The sequence below is a fragment of the Eriocheir sinensis genome, chromosome 51, assembly GCF_024679095.1.
Source record: "Eriocheir sinensis breed Jianghai 21 chromosome 51, ASM2467909v1, whole genome shotgun sequence".
Classification (NCBI taxonomy): domain Eukaryota; kingdom Metazoa; phylum Arthropoda; class Malacostraca; order Decapoda; family Varunidae; genus Eriocheir; species Eriocheir sinensis.
The window spans coordinates 12,559,632-12,574,798 of NC_066559.1; the positions used below are offsets into that span (position 1 = coordinate 12,559,632).

At 41.1% G+C, this 15,167-nt stretch overlaps 1 protein-coding gene across 1 annotated transcript in view; it reads right to left on the reverse strand.

Annotated features, from left to right (window-relative positions):
• Window positions 1-15,167, reverse strand: part of LOC126982754 (serine/threonine-protein kinase 10-like) — a 114,361-nt gene that overhangs the window by 79,312 nt on the left and 19,882 nt on the right. The window contains 3 exon segments of the mRNA XM_050835082.1: window positions 5,443-5,576; window positions 12,509-12,639; window positions 14,743-14,806. Of these exon segments, the coding sequence (XP_050691039.1) occupies window positions 5,443-5,576; window positions 12,509-12,639; window positions 14,743-14,806 (329 nt within the window).

The following is a 15,167-nucleotide window of genomic DNA, read 5'->3' on the forward strand; positions in this document are numbered from 1 at the left end:
CCCTCTCCCTCTCTCTTTTTTTCCCGTCCCATTTCCTCAACTCATTTCCCTTGTTTCCTCCTTTCTCACACCCTCTGATCTATAGCCTTATCTCTCACTCTATCACTCTCTTCCTCCCTTTCTCCTTCCCTATTAGATTATATGAACACACACACACACACACACACACACACACACACTCATTCACTCACTCAACTCACACACACACACAAACACACAGAGTATTGGGCGACAGTATCGGCGAGGAGTGTGCAAAGCTTTAAGGAAATGGGAAGGGTGTGTGGAGGGAGGCAGAAGCAAGTCAGGTCATGTGCTGACCAAAGGCCTGACCTGACTCTCCCTTCTGCCCCTCCCCCCTAACACCATTCTCATTTCCCTTTCTCTGTGTGTGTGTGTGTGTGTATTTACAACTAGGTAAATACACACACACACACACACACACACACACACACACACACACACACAAATTTGGAAAATTAAAAATAGGGGTGGAGTGGATGATGGACTGATTAAGTGGCTGGAGGACTTCCTAACTAACAGGGAAATGAGGACAATAATCAGGGACAGGGTTTCCAACTGGTGCCCTGCGATGAGTGGGGTCCCACAAGGTTCGGTGCTGGCACCAATAATGTTTGCTGTTTATATAATTGATATGGTGGACGGAGTGTCCAGCTATGAGAGTTTGTTTGCAGATGATGCAAAACTATTGAGACAAGTGAATGATGTGAAGGACTGTGAGGCACTGCAGAGGGACCTGGATAGAATAAGGGAGTGGAGTGGTACATGGCAGATGGAGTTCAACCTTGGGAAATGTAAAAAAATGGAGTTTGGTAGGAGTAATAGAAGATGTGAATATGATTGTAAGATGGGAAGTGAGATAATATGCAGAGGAGTGGAAGAAAAAGATTTGGGAGTGACTGTCTCAGAGAACACGTTACCGGACAAACACATCAACAGGATAACGGGACAAACTCTGAATTTGCTGAGAAACATAAGGACGGCATTTGTGTATTTGGACGTGGAGATGATGAGGAAAATAATAGTTACAATGATAAGGCCAAGGTTGGAGTATGCAGCAGTGGTCTGGTCTCCTCACGAAATGAAGAACATAAGGAAGCTGGAAAGAGTGCAAAGAGTGGCAACTAACATGGTACCGGAACTTAGAGATCGGACTTATGAGGAGAGACTCAATAGCATGGGGCTCACAACCCTGGAGAGAAGAGGAGAAAGAGGAGATCTGATAGCGGTGTACAGGGTGGCGAGCGGGGTGGAGCATCTGGACAGAGAGGACCTGTGTGTGTGGAACAAGAGAGAAACGAGAGGACCTGGAAAGAAGTTGAGGGCGACCTCGTGTAGGCGAGATGTGAAAAAGTTTAGCTTCCCAAACAGAAGCATTGAGCTATGGAATAGACAGGAGGAGGAGGTGGTTTGTGCAAGAAACATTCATGATTTTAAGTAGGGATGTACCGATACCGAAATTTTGACCGATACCGATACCCAAATATTTGACTGATACCGATACCAATACCAATACCTGTGCACTGATTTTTTATTTATGCAACAATTCCAGCAGGTAAAGGGCAATATCAAATGTTAAGGAAAAAAAAAAAAAAAAAAAAAAAAAAAAAAAAAAAAAATGACCCATTACTCGTTGTTCCAATATAGAAGGGGCGAGGGAGGAGGCGCCTCGTGAGGTCTAGTTGACTCAGCTAGGTTAGCTCTATCTTAATTGCCGTATATTTAGGCAGAAGACTGTGAAGAAATCCCCAGACCCTGGCAGTATGCCCCGTTGCAGGGCGATCATCTGACCGACTGAGGCAGGCAATTGAGGCAAATGAGGCGAGTGGAGGGGCTCCGCCAATCCCGCGCCGAAGCTACTAGTGCTAAACCTGTATTGTACACATCTGCAGTACCAAAGGCTATACTGTATACTGAGTATTATATACCTTTTATTCACAGTAATATGAATCTTATCATTTAAAGTGATGAAAATTAAATCACGGGATATTCCAAACTATGTAGTATCATGATACTAGATAATTACACTTTTCTAATATTTTTTCAACAATTTAGAAAACCCAATTTCTATTGAACAAAATTATTTAAGAGTGACATGCAATGTACAAAACTCCTTCAAGTATCGGTAGTATCGGCAGAAAATCAGCCAATACCAATACCGATACTCTTAAAATGTGCCGATACCACCAATACCGATACATCGGTACATCCCTTATTTTATGGACAAGTTGGATAAAAGCGGATATGGAGCAAAAAAGAAAGCGATCTGGCTAACAAGCCTACTAAAATCTACAGCAGGCCGCTTCTGCACATCAGCCTGCTGGCAAACTGTCTTTTAAAAATCTAAATTGGTGTTCCCAGAGCCTTTCCTTTGTTTTGTCTTTCTCGCTGCCCAGTCCGAAAGGGAAGAAATCAGAGACACGGTGTATAAAGAAACTTACGAGAGAGAGAGAGAGAGAGAGAGAGAGAGAGAGAGAGAGAGAGAGAGAGAGAGAGAGAGAGAGAGAGAGAGAGAGAGAGAGAGAGAGAGAGAGAGAGAGAGAGAGAGAGAGAGATCTTTGAAAGTGGACGGTCACCACTAATTATTGCATTAATATGCATGCCAAATAATATTTTTGTCGATTTCGGGTTGGCAGGGAAAGTAAATGGTTGGGTCGGATTGGGCGTTTTTTGGGCGGAATGTGAAGGCGACACAGCGGGTCCTGACCTGACGAGTACACGTCTAGGGGCCGCTTTCTCAGTCACTTTGTTTGTTTTGATCATTACCAATGGCGGCAATCGACACTATAGTTTTCCACGTGAAACCGGCCTATGGGGTAGTGGTGGCTGCAGAGGAAGCGAGAGGTGTTGAGAGTGTGTGGCAAGGTGCAGGGCTAGGCTAAACCTGCAGCCACCACTACCCCATCGGCCAGTTTTACGTGGAAATACCATAGCAGCGATCTCCAAAAATGACTGAAAGCGCCCCTAGTTAACCCCCCGGCCCCCGCACGGCAAGGAGTCGGCTCGCTTACCCAGTCCATACAGTTATAAATATATAAATATAAATATATAAATATAAATATATAAATATAAATATATAAATATAAATATAAATATAAATATAAATATAAATATAAATATAAATATAAATATAAATATATATACATATATATATATATATATATATATATATATATATATATATATATATATATATATATATATATATATATATATACAGTACCCTCTCGAGTTTCACGCTTGCTTCATTCCGAAAGTATGGCGCCAAACTTGAGGATCACGAAACTCGAGGTATTGAAATCCATGTAAAAGCACTTATTGGTTCCGACCCGTGGAAAATAATAACTTTTTCCGACTTTACTTCCTTGTTATCACAATTTTTCGACTTTACTCCCTTGTTATTTCAAAATACGTACCTTGTTAATTGGCAGCAAATGGGAAGTAAGAACAGATCGTTTTTAAGCCGCAGTTGAGGGTGGCTGCCTGACAATATTGGCTGGCAGTTCTGAATACACACTTGTGATCCACGTGGTGTCATCTGCTAAAGTAAGGGCGGTCGCTCGCTGTCACCCGTGGGACAGTTGGACAAACCTATATTTTTCTGGTAGTTTTCTGTGTTATGAAATAATCTGGTAACTTTTTCTGTTAAAAATCATGAAATCACTAATATCATGATTGACTTTTCAATACCTATTGAACATAAACCGCTGCCGCTGCCGCAAAATAGCTCGCATTGAGGTTCAACTTGCTTACTGTTTCCATATTTCCCTCACCGCTCACAAAGATCACAAGCGGACAAACTAGAACAAAACCAGGCAAATTAATACTTATAATGCTGTGTATTCCCACAAAGCGCATGCATGGTGGACAGCAGAATGACTAATCTCATCGGGGAGATATTTCTCACAACACCAGCCAGTGTAATGGACCTTCTTCTTTTGACCTGTAATGCTTTGTATCGCTTCTTAGTTCCTCCTTCTCCACACTTTTATACTTCACAACATGCACTTAGGGCCGCTTTCACGGTCATTTTGTTTGTTTTGATCGTTACCAATGGCAGAGATCGCCGCTCTAGTATTTCCACGTGAAACTGGCCGATGGGGTAGTGGCGGCTGTGGAGTTAGCCGCCACTATCCCATCGGCCAGTTTCACATGAAATACTAAGCAGCGATCGCCGTCATTGGTAACGATCAAAACAAACAAAGTGACGGTGAAAGCGGCCCTTATAGTTACTTAACAGTGCGCACTTATACACTTCACCCTGAACTTAGGTGTTTTTCTGTCCTCTTTCCCTGATTTTGCTTTTCTATGCCCTTTTGCTATTTTTTCACTATTACTTTTCACCGTCGCTGCCATGCATTACAGATCAAAAGAAGAAGAAGAAGAAGAGGAAAACAACACCGGGAGATCTGCAATTTTCAAAGACTTGATAAAAAGATTTTTGGACTGTGGTTCCTCAGCACGGGGTGTTCTCTTATCTTGTTAATCAAGTAGTAAGCAAAGCAGCTCTGCCAGTCCATTTTATGAGTCTATTGGTGGGCCATCTTCCACTGCTCCTCACTCAGCCACTGCCGTCGTCTGTTTGTTTACATGCAGCCGTAAGGTACCCAGGTACCTACGCTCATACTCACAACCGTTTTCCATTCATAGGGACAACCAACAACTCGCTCCCGGTTGGGCATACGGGCAACTGCGGTTGCCCATAGCCCCAATGGTTGGACACCGCCTTTTAAGGCAGCACGCATGATGCTGACAGTAGGCAGACGTGACCCGAACATGTCAAAGCAATACGAAACTCGTGGCGGTAATGCGCAAAAGTCGTGATAGTAAGAATTTAGTACTAAGCGCTAAACTCGAGGATCGCGAAGCTCGGATAGCGCGAAACTAGAGAGGGTACTGTATATATATATATAATATATATATATATATATATATATATATATATATATATATATATATATATATATATATATATATATATATATATATATATATATATATATATATATATATATATATATATATTTATATATATATATATATATATATATATATATATATATATATATATATATATATATATATATATATATATATATATATATATATATATATATATATATATATATATATATATATATATATATATATATATATATATATATATATATATATATATATATATATATATATATATATATATATATATATATATATATATATATATATATATATATATATATATATATATATATATATATAGGTAGATAGATAGATAGGTAGAGAGATATAGATTTACATATAGATATCATTATGAATAGATGGGTAAATAGATAAATAGATATAACTTACATGCACATACTAACAATCTAACCTGTGGTTGGAGTGTGAATATTTAGTGCCATTAAAATAGAAGGTACTTACTTGGAAGGGTAATCTAGTCTGGGAGGATCTGACTTTTGAATCTTGAGCATGACACGGACGGGAGAAATTTCATGATTAGGAGGATCCATCTGGGCAAACTCAATAAGTGAAATACCCAATGACCATACATCAGCCTGAAAGGGATAAGATGCATTAAAGAATCTTCAAAGATATCACTAAACACTGCCAGCACTAAATGGTTAATTACAATATCTTATAGATGACATGACAGAAGGGGTGACAAGCTATATGAATATGTTTGCTGATGATGCTAAAATTATGAGGAGGGTGGCTCATGAAGAAGACTGTGTAGCCCTAAGCCAGGATCTCGATAGAATAAGCGAATGGTCATGCAAATGGGAAATCACATTCAATACAAAGAAGTATAGTGGGATGGAGTTTGGTAAGAGCAGTAGACAAATATTGGGGAACTACTCTCTGAGTAATGAAAGAATCATGAAAAAAACAGAGGAAAAAGATCTGGGAGTGACAATAACAGACAAGTTATCCTTTGGAAAGCATATAAATCGGATAACTGGGGAAACATACAATCTTCTTAGAAACATAAAATCAGCATTTACATATCTAGACGAAGAAATGGTGAAGAAACTATTATCATTGATGATACGTCCAAGACTGGAATATACAGCATTAGTGTGGTCACCTAGATTGAAGAAAGAAATTAGAAAGTTGGAAAGAATAGAGAGAGCAGCGACCAAACTACCGGAAACTCTGAGAGAACATACTTATGAAGAAAGACTGGAGAAATTGGGACTAACAACATTGGAGAGAAGAAGAGAGAGAGGGGACCTAATAGCATTATACAGGATACAGGATACAAGGGAAGATTTGGTGGTACGTGATAGGAGTGTGACAAGAGGGAATAGTAAGAAACTGAAGAAGAGCAACTGTAGGAGAAACGTCAAGAAATACAGTTTTCCATGCAGAAGCATAACAACATGGAACAGACTTGACGAGGAGACTGTGTGTGCAAAAACGATTCATGAATTCAAAGCCAAACTGGATAATAAGCGTTATGCAGACGGGACAGCACAAGCCTATTACAGCTCTTTTCCTGTATTTCACAACTAGGTAAATACACACAAAAGACACACCTCCAGGAGGACGGCCTTTCAGCCTTTTACTCCATGAAATCTGTGTGTACTGCCGGTGAATCAGTGGGATATTTTCCATGATCTTATGTCTGTGTCTTACCCTTCCCTCTCCTCCACTTTCCTCCACAAATCTATTTCTTTATCGCAACTAATATAAGGAAATACAATTCAGCAGACACACGTCATCTACGCATAGTGCAAATTTCTCTGTACATATATGCATACATCTCAAAATTATCAATTAATTAATATTTCTTTATGTGCACCATTTAATTTTGCATATTTTTACAATTAATACAACATGATTACATTGAGTTTATGGCTTAAAATTTGTTACATTCAGTAGCGACGTTTGAAATTTGGCGCGTGCAGCCACCCCGGATACAGGGCGTTGTGCTGTTTTCGCCCGGCCGTAGTGGAGGGGTTAATACCAAAGTTGTATGCATACAACACATGCGAAACGAAGGAGAGGATCAAGTTAATAACTGATGTGACAGAAAAGATTGACAACTTGCAGATAATACATGGGGTTTGAAAAGCTACTTAAGTACAGTCAAGTCGCGTATGACACGGATTCGTAAGGTGCGGTTTCCTATGGCGCGGTATGGTTTCAGAACCGTATGTTCAGATCACGTGGGTAAAACCATCTATGACGCGGTTCGTGGTCTGGCCAAACGAGCACAGAGTTGCCAGGTTGAATTTTTTTTCCAAGGTGGAAAATCTCATGGTGGCAGTTGGGCTGGTTTTTGGGAGGATTTTTCTCTCTCTCTCTCTCTCTCTCTCTCTCTCTCTCTCTCTCTCTCTCTCTCTCTCTCTCTCTCTCCACATTTTTGTATTCAGTAAGTTACAAATTATCCTCACCATCAGAATGATCATATATAGCCAAAATTTATAGATGTAGACAAGAAGAACATTTGCAGTCGGCTGCCGACCGTGGTCCTCACTCAAATTCCAAGTCACAGTCACGCACTTCCCGACCGCTCCGCATCTTTTCCCGTCAATCTTTTCCCCCTCCTTTGCTCCTTTTTTCATGTAAAGTGGACCTGGCCTAACTGTCTATTCTGGCAGGCAAAAAAGAAAGCGATCTGGCTAACTAGCCTACTAAAATCTACAGCAGGCTGCTTCTGCACATCAGCCTGCTGGCAAACTGGCTTTTAAAAATCTAAATTGGTGTTCCCAGAGCCTTTCCTTTCTTTAGTCTTTCTCGCTGCCCAGTCCGAAAGGGAGGAAATCAGAGACACGGTGTATAAAGAAACTAACGAGAGAGAGAGAGAGAGAGAGAGAGAGAGAGAGAGAGAGAGAGAGAGAGAGAGAGAGAGAGAGAGAGAGAGAGAGAGAGAGAGAGAGAGAGAGAATCTTTGAAAGTGGTTGGGCATCACTTATTATTGCATTAATACGCGTGCCATATAGTATTTTTGTCGATTTCGGGTTAGCGGGGTAAGTAAATGGTTGGGCGGGATTGGGCGAAATGTGGCGGCAGCGCAGCGGGTTCCCAGTCCCGACTTGACAAGTATACATGGTCCTACTATAGTCCATCGACTCTAACTTGAGCCCTGTGGCTTGGCCCGGGGAAACCTCCGTTGTTTACAGATCTAGCGATGGCCTGCGCATGGCGATCTGTCTCACTGTTAGTCTGTATGTTATCTATTTATGGAATATATACATATTCATAATATGACTGCATGGTGTTATGAATGGCTTGGGATTAGAGGGAAAGACAACGACTTAGTAAACCTTCCATATCACTTGGCAACGTGGCTCATGCGACGTTGCCGACAGACAGACCTTGGCAACAGGCACCAGGCCTCACCATTCAGTGTTACGCCACAATGGACAATTCAAGTGGATCTCACTCTCGCGCCCTGCACAGCCATGCAAAAGAGAGAGAAAGAGGTAGTGACCCTCTCTGAGGAGAGTAATGGAGTGATGTGGCACCAGCGCGGTCTTGTGGGGAATCCCTGAGTCGCGCCCAAGGGCTCAAGTTAAAATCGATAAACTATAGGGTCCGCTTTCACAGTCATTTTGTTTGTTTTGATCATTACCAATGGCGGCGATCAACGCTATAGTTTTGCACGTGAAACTGGCCGATGGGGTAGCGGTGGCTGCAGAGTAAGCGAGAGGTGTTGACAGTGTGTGCCAAGGTGCGGTGCTAGGCTAACCCCGCAGCAGCCACTACTCATCGCCCAGTTTTACGTGGAAATACTATAGCGGCGATCGCCGCCATTGATAACTATCAAAACAAACAAAATGACTGTGAAGCGGCCCCTAGTAGTTAGCCCCCCGGCCCCCGCACGGCAAGGAGTCAGGTCGCTTACCACACACGTGCTGCATAATGGCTTGCAAGCCTGCTGGGAAACACACGGGCAAGATTCGCCCACTGACGTACGAGCAGAAACTGGACGTCATCAAGAGGATTGAGAGTGAGAGGCGGGAAACAATGAATTTTCCCCATATGTGAGCACAGGTGGGATAAAATGGCAGCTAGCCAGTACCAAATTGTATTTTCCCCATACATACTGAGTGAAAAAGTGGGTGTTGGCGGCGGCCGAGTGGATAAGGTGGTGAGCGTGGTGTCAGACTGAACAACATCAAAAGGCAGATAATGCCTACCGATGCACTCGGGCTAGAACAAACACAAAAAAAAAAGAGGTGTGGGTGGGACAAAATGGCAAGGGCCAGAACCAAATTGTATTTTCTCCATAGGTTTAGCTATTCCTATGACACGGTTTCCTATGCCGCGGCCGTTGCTCAGAACCAATTAACCACACCATACGCGACTCGACCATATTGCCAAATATGTGAGAGAATTGGAGCATACTTTTGTTTTGAAGCAACAGTACACATAGCCTAGTAACACTATACACATCCCTCGGGCACCTGCCACCATCGGCGCACACAAGGGATGGGGTGAAATGTTTTTATAAATAGTTCTATGCTTTGCTTATTTGGCGTTTTATTAAAAATCTGTATACACCATAGTGTTCAGAATGCTTTTCTTTATAAGATAGAATAGTTTATTTTTGTACTCATTTCATAGCTGCTGTAAATGGTAGTTATAAGTAAAATGTGTTCTAAACATTACAAAGTTTTTCTTTAACTTCAAACTGTTACGGTTAATTTAGTTTCTGTTTTACTGAGTTTTCACAAACATATCTGGGTTCTGTAATCACTGCTGCGACTAACAGTGTTGACCAAAATGCCCCATCTAGTGTATGAGGTGAGTTATGGCAAATAATACCAAAGCATGTATGTGACGTCACTCCTTCTGACCGAGCAATCTCGCGCGAGAAAAGTTAGCCATCAACTCTCATCACTTTCTCGCCATTACCTGCTCGCTGCCAGTGTGGCCACCTCCATTGCTTATAATGTATTAAAGTTCCTTGCTCTCGCTCTCGCTCGCTTTCTCGCTCCCTGTGTGGCCGCGGCTTAACCCAGTAGCAGCGGGGATCACGTATCTTAATGGTCCCTCCAAGCAAGAAAAATGAGAAAAAATCACCCCTCAAACAAACCATTTTATAATAAATATCAAAGCATTTGTGATCAGATTATGTATCATCTATTTTTTGGGGTAAATATCATGGCACAAATTTGGCCCATCGCTGCTACACGGTGAAGCCACAAATTTTGGCGTCATGCAGTCAGAGTACATAACAGACTTAGGCCATTCCTCGTCTCCACCTCTCATAGTATGGGTTCAACTCACACAATGTGAGTTTGTGGGTTATATTTTCAGACCCTTGCGTAGTAAGCGTTTCACTTGGTGTGATGACGCATAATGGGTGTGCCTGCTGTACTTAATTTAAGCTACATTTCAAGGAAAGAACATTCAGAATCTTAAGAAGCAAATTATTAATGAATATTAAGTGAAAAATAAACCGATATTAACCAACTAAGGGAAGCTGGTTGGGAAAATTTTGCTTCGGTGAATATTTTCTAATACTTTTGGTGCACTACTAGCTTGATTAACGAAAATGCTGGGACTATCAGATGTTCGACCTTATGAACCGGTCACTCACTTTAACCCGGTAGCAGCGACGGGCCAAATTTGTGGCTTTACCGTGTAGCAGCGACGGGCCAAATTTGTGCCATGATATAAACCCCCCAAAACAGATGATACATAATCTGATCACAAATCCTTTGTTATGTATTATGAAATGGTTTGTGTGAGGGATGATTTTTTTCTCATTTTTCGCGCTTAGAGGGACCATTAACCCAGCAGCGTCGGTGGACCCATTTTTGGGCTCCCACTAGTCAGTCCGCTGAAACGCCGGACCCCGTTTGGGGCTCAGCCCAAAACGCCTAATTCGAGCTAATTGTAGGTGGTGGCAGCATACAGCAACCCACCATGAATGCCCGAGGTCATTGTGGTGGTTGATTGATCTTGAGGTGGGCTTATTTGTCATAGGTGGTGCTGTAATTTATGACAGACTGAATTAGCTATTCATACAGTAATTACTTGTCAAATTCTCAAAAATAGACAACAAGCGACTCTCGGCTAGGTGCCAGTGTCATGAGACTTTATTTTGTAACAAACACAACCCAAAAAGAATGGAGTTTGAGTATAAGTAAATATTTTTGACGGCTTTATGGTTATGAGATGAGTACTTTGATATACGTTCCATGCTCTTTTCTTAGTCTCAAAATGCAGTGTAATGTTGCCTTTTCTCGGCCACTTCTCGGCTTTCCCATAGCTGAAGCCCACGGGTGAAGAAACATGATCCCCGCTGCTACCGGGTTAAGACCAAAACCTATTCTGGTGCAGGCTGATTTTTACTTGAGATGCTTTGTTTCTTGCCACTCCTCCCCACCAAACTCGAACAAACCTACCAAGCTACACTGCCCCTCTTTGCTTTTGCCACTCAAAGTTATTAATACTTTTTAGAACTCTTGTCCCCTCTATTCTTTCAATATGACTTTTCTTTTTTTACAGCAGAGGAAACAGCTCAAGGGCAAAAAAAAAAGGAAACAGTAATGAAAAAAAAAACACTACTCGCTGCTCCTATAACAGATTTCAGAGGAGTGGCCGAAAGATGGGTCAATTTTGGGAGGAGAGGTGTCCTGATATCCTCCTCTTGAAAGAATTCAAGTCGTAGGCAGGAGGAAATACAGATGAAGGAAGAGTGTTCCAGAGTTTACCTACATGAGGGATGAAAGAGTGAAGATGCTGGTTAACTCTTGCATAAGGGATTTGGACAGTAGAGGGATGAGCTTGAGTAGAAAGTTGTATGCAGCGAGGCCACGGAAGGGGGGAGGCATGCAGTTAGCAAGTTCAGAAGAGCAGTCAGCATGAAAATATTGATAGAAGATAGAGAGAGGGGCAACATGATGGGGGAATTTAAGAGGTAGAAGACTATCAGTAAGAGAAGGAGAGCTGATGAGATGAAGAGCCTTAGACTCCACTCTGTCCAAAAGAGCTGTGTGAGTGGAGCCCCCCCACACGTGAGATGTATACTCCACATTGGATGCTTTTGTTTCCTGTAAACCTGATTCTTGTTATATGAAGCCAACTTGCATTTTTTATTTGAAGATAATGTACCAAAACTAATAAACTTTTCTGATACTGCCAGTCTCTGTATTGTGGCAAAATGTAAAATTATTAAATTTGATAAATTCATCTTTAACAAAACAATAGAAGACATCAAATGATGATTCTATTATATGCCCACAATTAAACATTATACCTCCAACTGCTACCAAGGCCCTACAAAATTTTATATGCCCACAATCAAACATTATGCCTCCAACTGTTACCAAGGCCCTACAAAATTTTATATGCCCACAATCAAGCATTATGCCTCCAACTGCTACCAAGGCCCTACAAAATTTTATATGCCCACAATCAAGCATTATGCCTCCAGCTGTTACCAAGGCCCCTACAAAATTCAAATTAAGAATGATAGCTGAGGCAGATTTTTTTTATATTATACAACCAGTTCAAAGAAAATACTTACTTTGTAGTCATATTTGGCATCAATAAATGTTTCACACAAGATGACTTCCGGTGCCAGCCAATACGGCGTTCCAATGAATGTTCCTCTTTTGTCATATGTGTTTTTATTTTTGGCTGAGACTCCAAAATCGGCTGTGGATGAGAAGATACAGAATAAATAAACTTACAGTAAAAATTCGTTCATAATGAAAATGGAATCATAAATGGGCTGAAAACTATAAAAATACATGCCTTATCATTAACCCAGTAGCAGCAACAGGCCAAATTTGTGGCTTTACTGTGTAGCAGCGATGGGCCATATTTGTGCCATGATTTTAACCCCCCAAAATAGATGATACATAAACTGATCACAAATGCTTTGATATATATTGTGAAATGGTTTGTGCGAGGGGTGATTTTTTCTCATTTTTCTCGCTTGGAGGGACCATTAAGAAACAGGATCCCCGCTGCTACCGGGTTAAATGGCAACTCAGACAATATGAATGGACCTTTACTATATGCCACATTTCTGGCAAGGCTATATATAACTATTATCATGCAGATGTAACTGGATTTTTATCTCTTCTTTTTGAATGGGGATCTTGGCAGCCACAAACATATCCTGCTCCAGCATCTTCGTCAAAACAATTCTCTTTCCATAGGAACACCTTAGTTCCTGTGCCTTCAACCTACTGTAATTCCCGCTATATAAGACGCAATGGAGTATAAGACGCACCTATAATTCCGCAAGATATACAGGAGTACCTCGTGATTTGAACACCTTTCAATTCGAACAATTTCCAATTCAAACAAATTTATCAAACAAATTTTGTCCTCCCATTCGAATGTGCGTTGCAATTCGAACACAAACAAATGGCTGCAGACGAAGTCATGAGTGTAGCCAGGTCGGTGAATGTGATACTGCAGACTCCAGCCTCAAAACCGCCAACCCGCAACTTCCATTTTTTCCCGCACACTCCCTTGAAAAAGTCCAATTGCGCAGGAAAAATGTAGACCTGGCAACGCTGGAAGCCACTCTTGTCCATCACGCTTGTGCTCCCCTGCTTTGAACACCACTCTTTGTTGTTCTTGATATTTTTTTGCATATTTACTTGAAATTAACCAAGTGCAAGTGGTGGTAGGAAGCTTAAATGTTAAAGTATGGAAATGAAAAAGGAAATAATGCAAAACCAGAGAAACTACCAGCATACCTTTCATCATCACTGTCATCATCAGCACTCTCCATATCCGTCCGTTTTTCCTTCCTTCGTGATCCCATTCCTCTTCTCTTCGGTGTATTCTACCCCAAATCATCTTCCCTCCTACTCATCTTACAAACAGGTCAATAATAGGAGACGAGTACCACAGTGAACATCACCCAGGCCCTTAGTAAACATTACTCTTGGCCCCGTTGGAAACAGCGCCGATCAGCTGATCAGTGGGGTGCTCGCCAACCATACTTCCTTTCTCCACAGTGCCCCACAAAATGCATTTACATGTGTTGGCAATATTTAGTTGACAATATATATCTGGTTGACAATATTTGAGTGATCTGGCCACAGGGCACAACATAAACCCATAAAAATGTTAAAAAATATGAGGATTTTGGGGCCTGGTACAGATTAATTTTTTCTACATTAATTTCAATGGGATAAATTGCCTCCCAATTCGATCATTCACAATTGAAACAGCCCAAATGAACCAATTAAGTTTGAATCACGAGGCACCACTGTATTAAAAAAAAAAATCCACATTTTCCCTGAACTTAAAAATAATAGTAATAACCATGAATTAGACCACACCTTTGTTGGCAGCAGTTATCCTATACTGAGGTATGTGACTTTTGCTGCAAGAAAGCACACGTGGCAAGTTTTCAATGGTCAGAGGCTGACGAGATTGACTTTCAGAGCCCTTGATAATTTATCTGCCTTGATCAGTGATGATGCAAATGTTTATCATTTAACCCAGTAGCAGCGACGGGCCAAATTTGTGGCTTTGCCGTGTAGCAGCAATGGGCCAAATTTGTGCCATGATATAAATCCCCAAAAATAGATGATACATAATCTGATCACAAATGCTTTGATATGTATTATGAAACGGTTTGTGTGAGGGGTGATTTTTTCTCATTTCTCTCGATTGGAGGGACCATTAAGAAACATGATCCTCGCTGCTACCAGGTTAAAAAAATACACCATTAATACATGAGTATCAACACAGATAAATTACAATGAAGCACAAAAGAATATTATTTCATACCTAATTTCACTCCTCCTTCCATGGTCAGAAGAACATTACCCGCTTTCAGGTCCCGGTGTATCACCTGGCAGAACAAGAAACAAGTCAATGAAACATAAGCTATGACAAAATTAGAGTATCAAATTCATATTTTAACAATAATTCAAGAATCTCCTTCTGCACAATGTTGATATTGATATGTACACTTGGCCCATGTTAACATTAATGTCTGGCTTGAGATGGCACCAGACCAAAATTGGACCATCCAACCTACAATCAGATATCTGGGCACCCTAGTTGTACTGGTAGCATAAACAAAAAGAAACATAAAGCCTTGGCCGGCTGTTCCAGGGTACTATATGATTTGAATTCAGGCCAATAGTGTTCTCTCCGCTACACAAACTTTTTCCTACAGTAGAACCTTGTTTATCCGGCACGAACAGGGG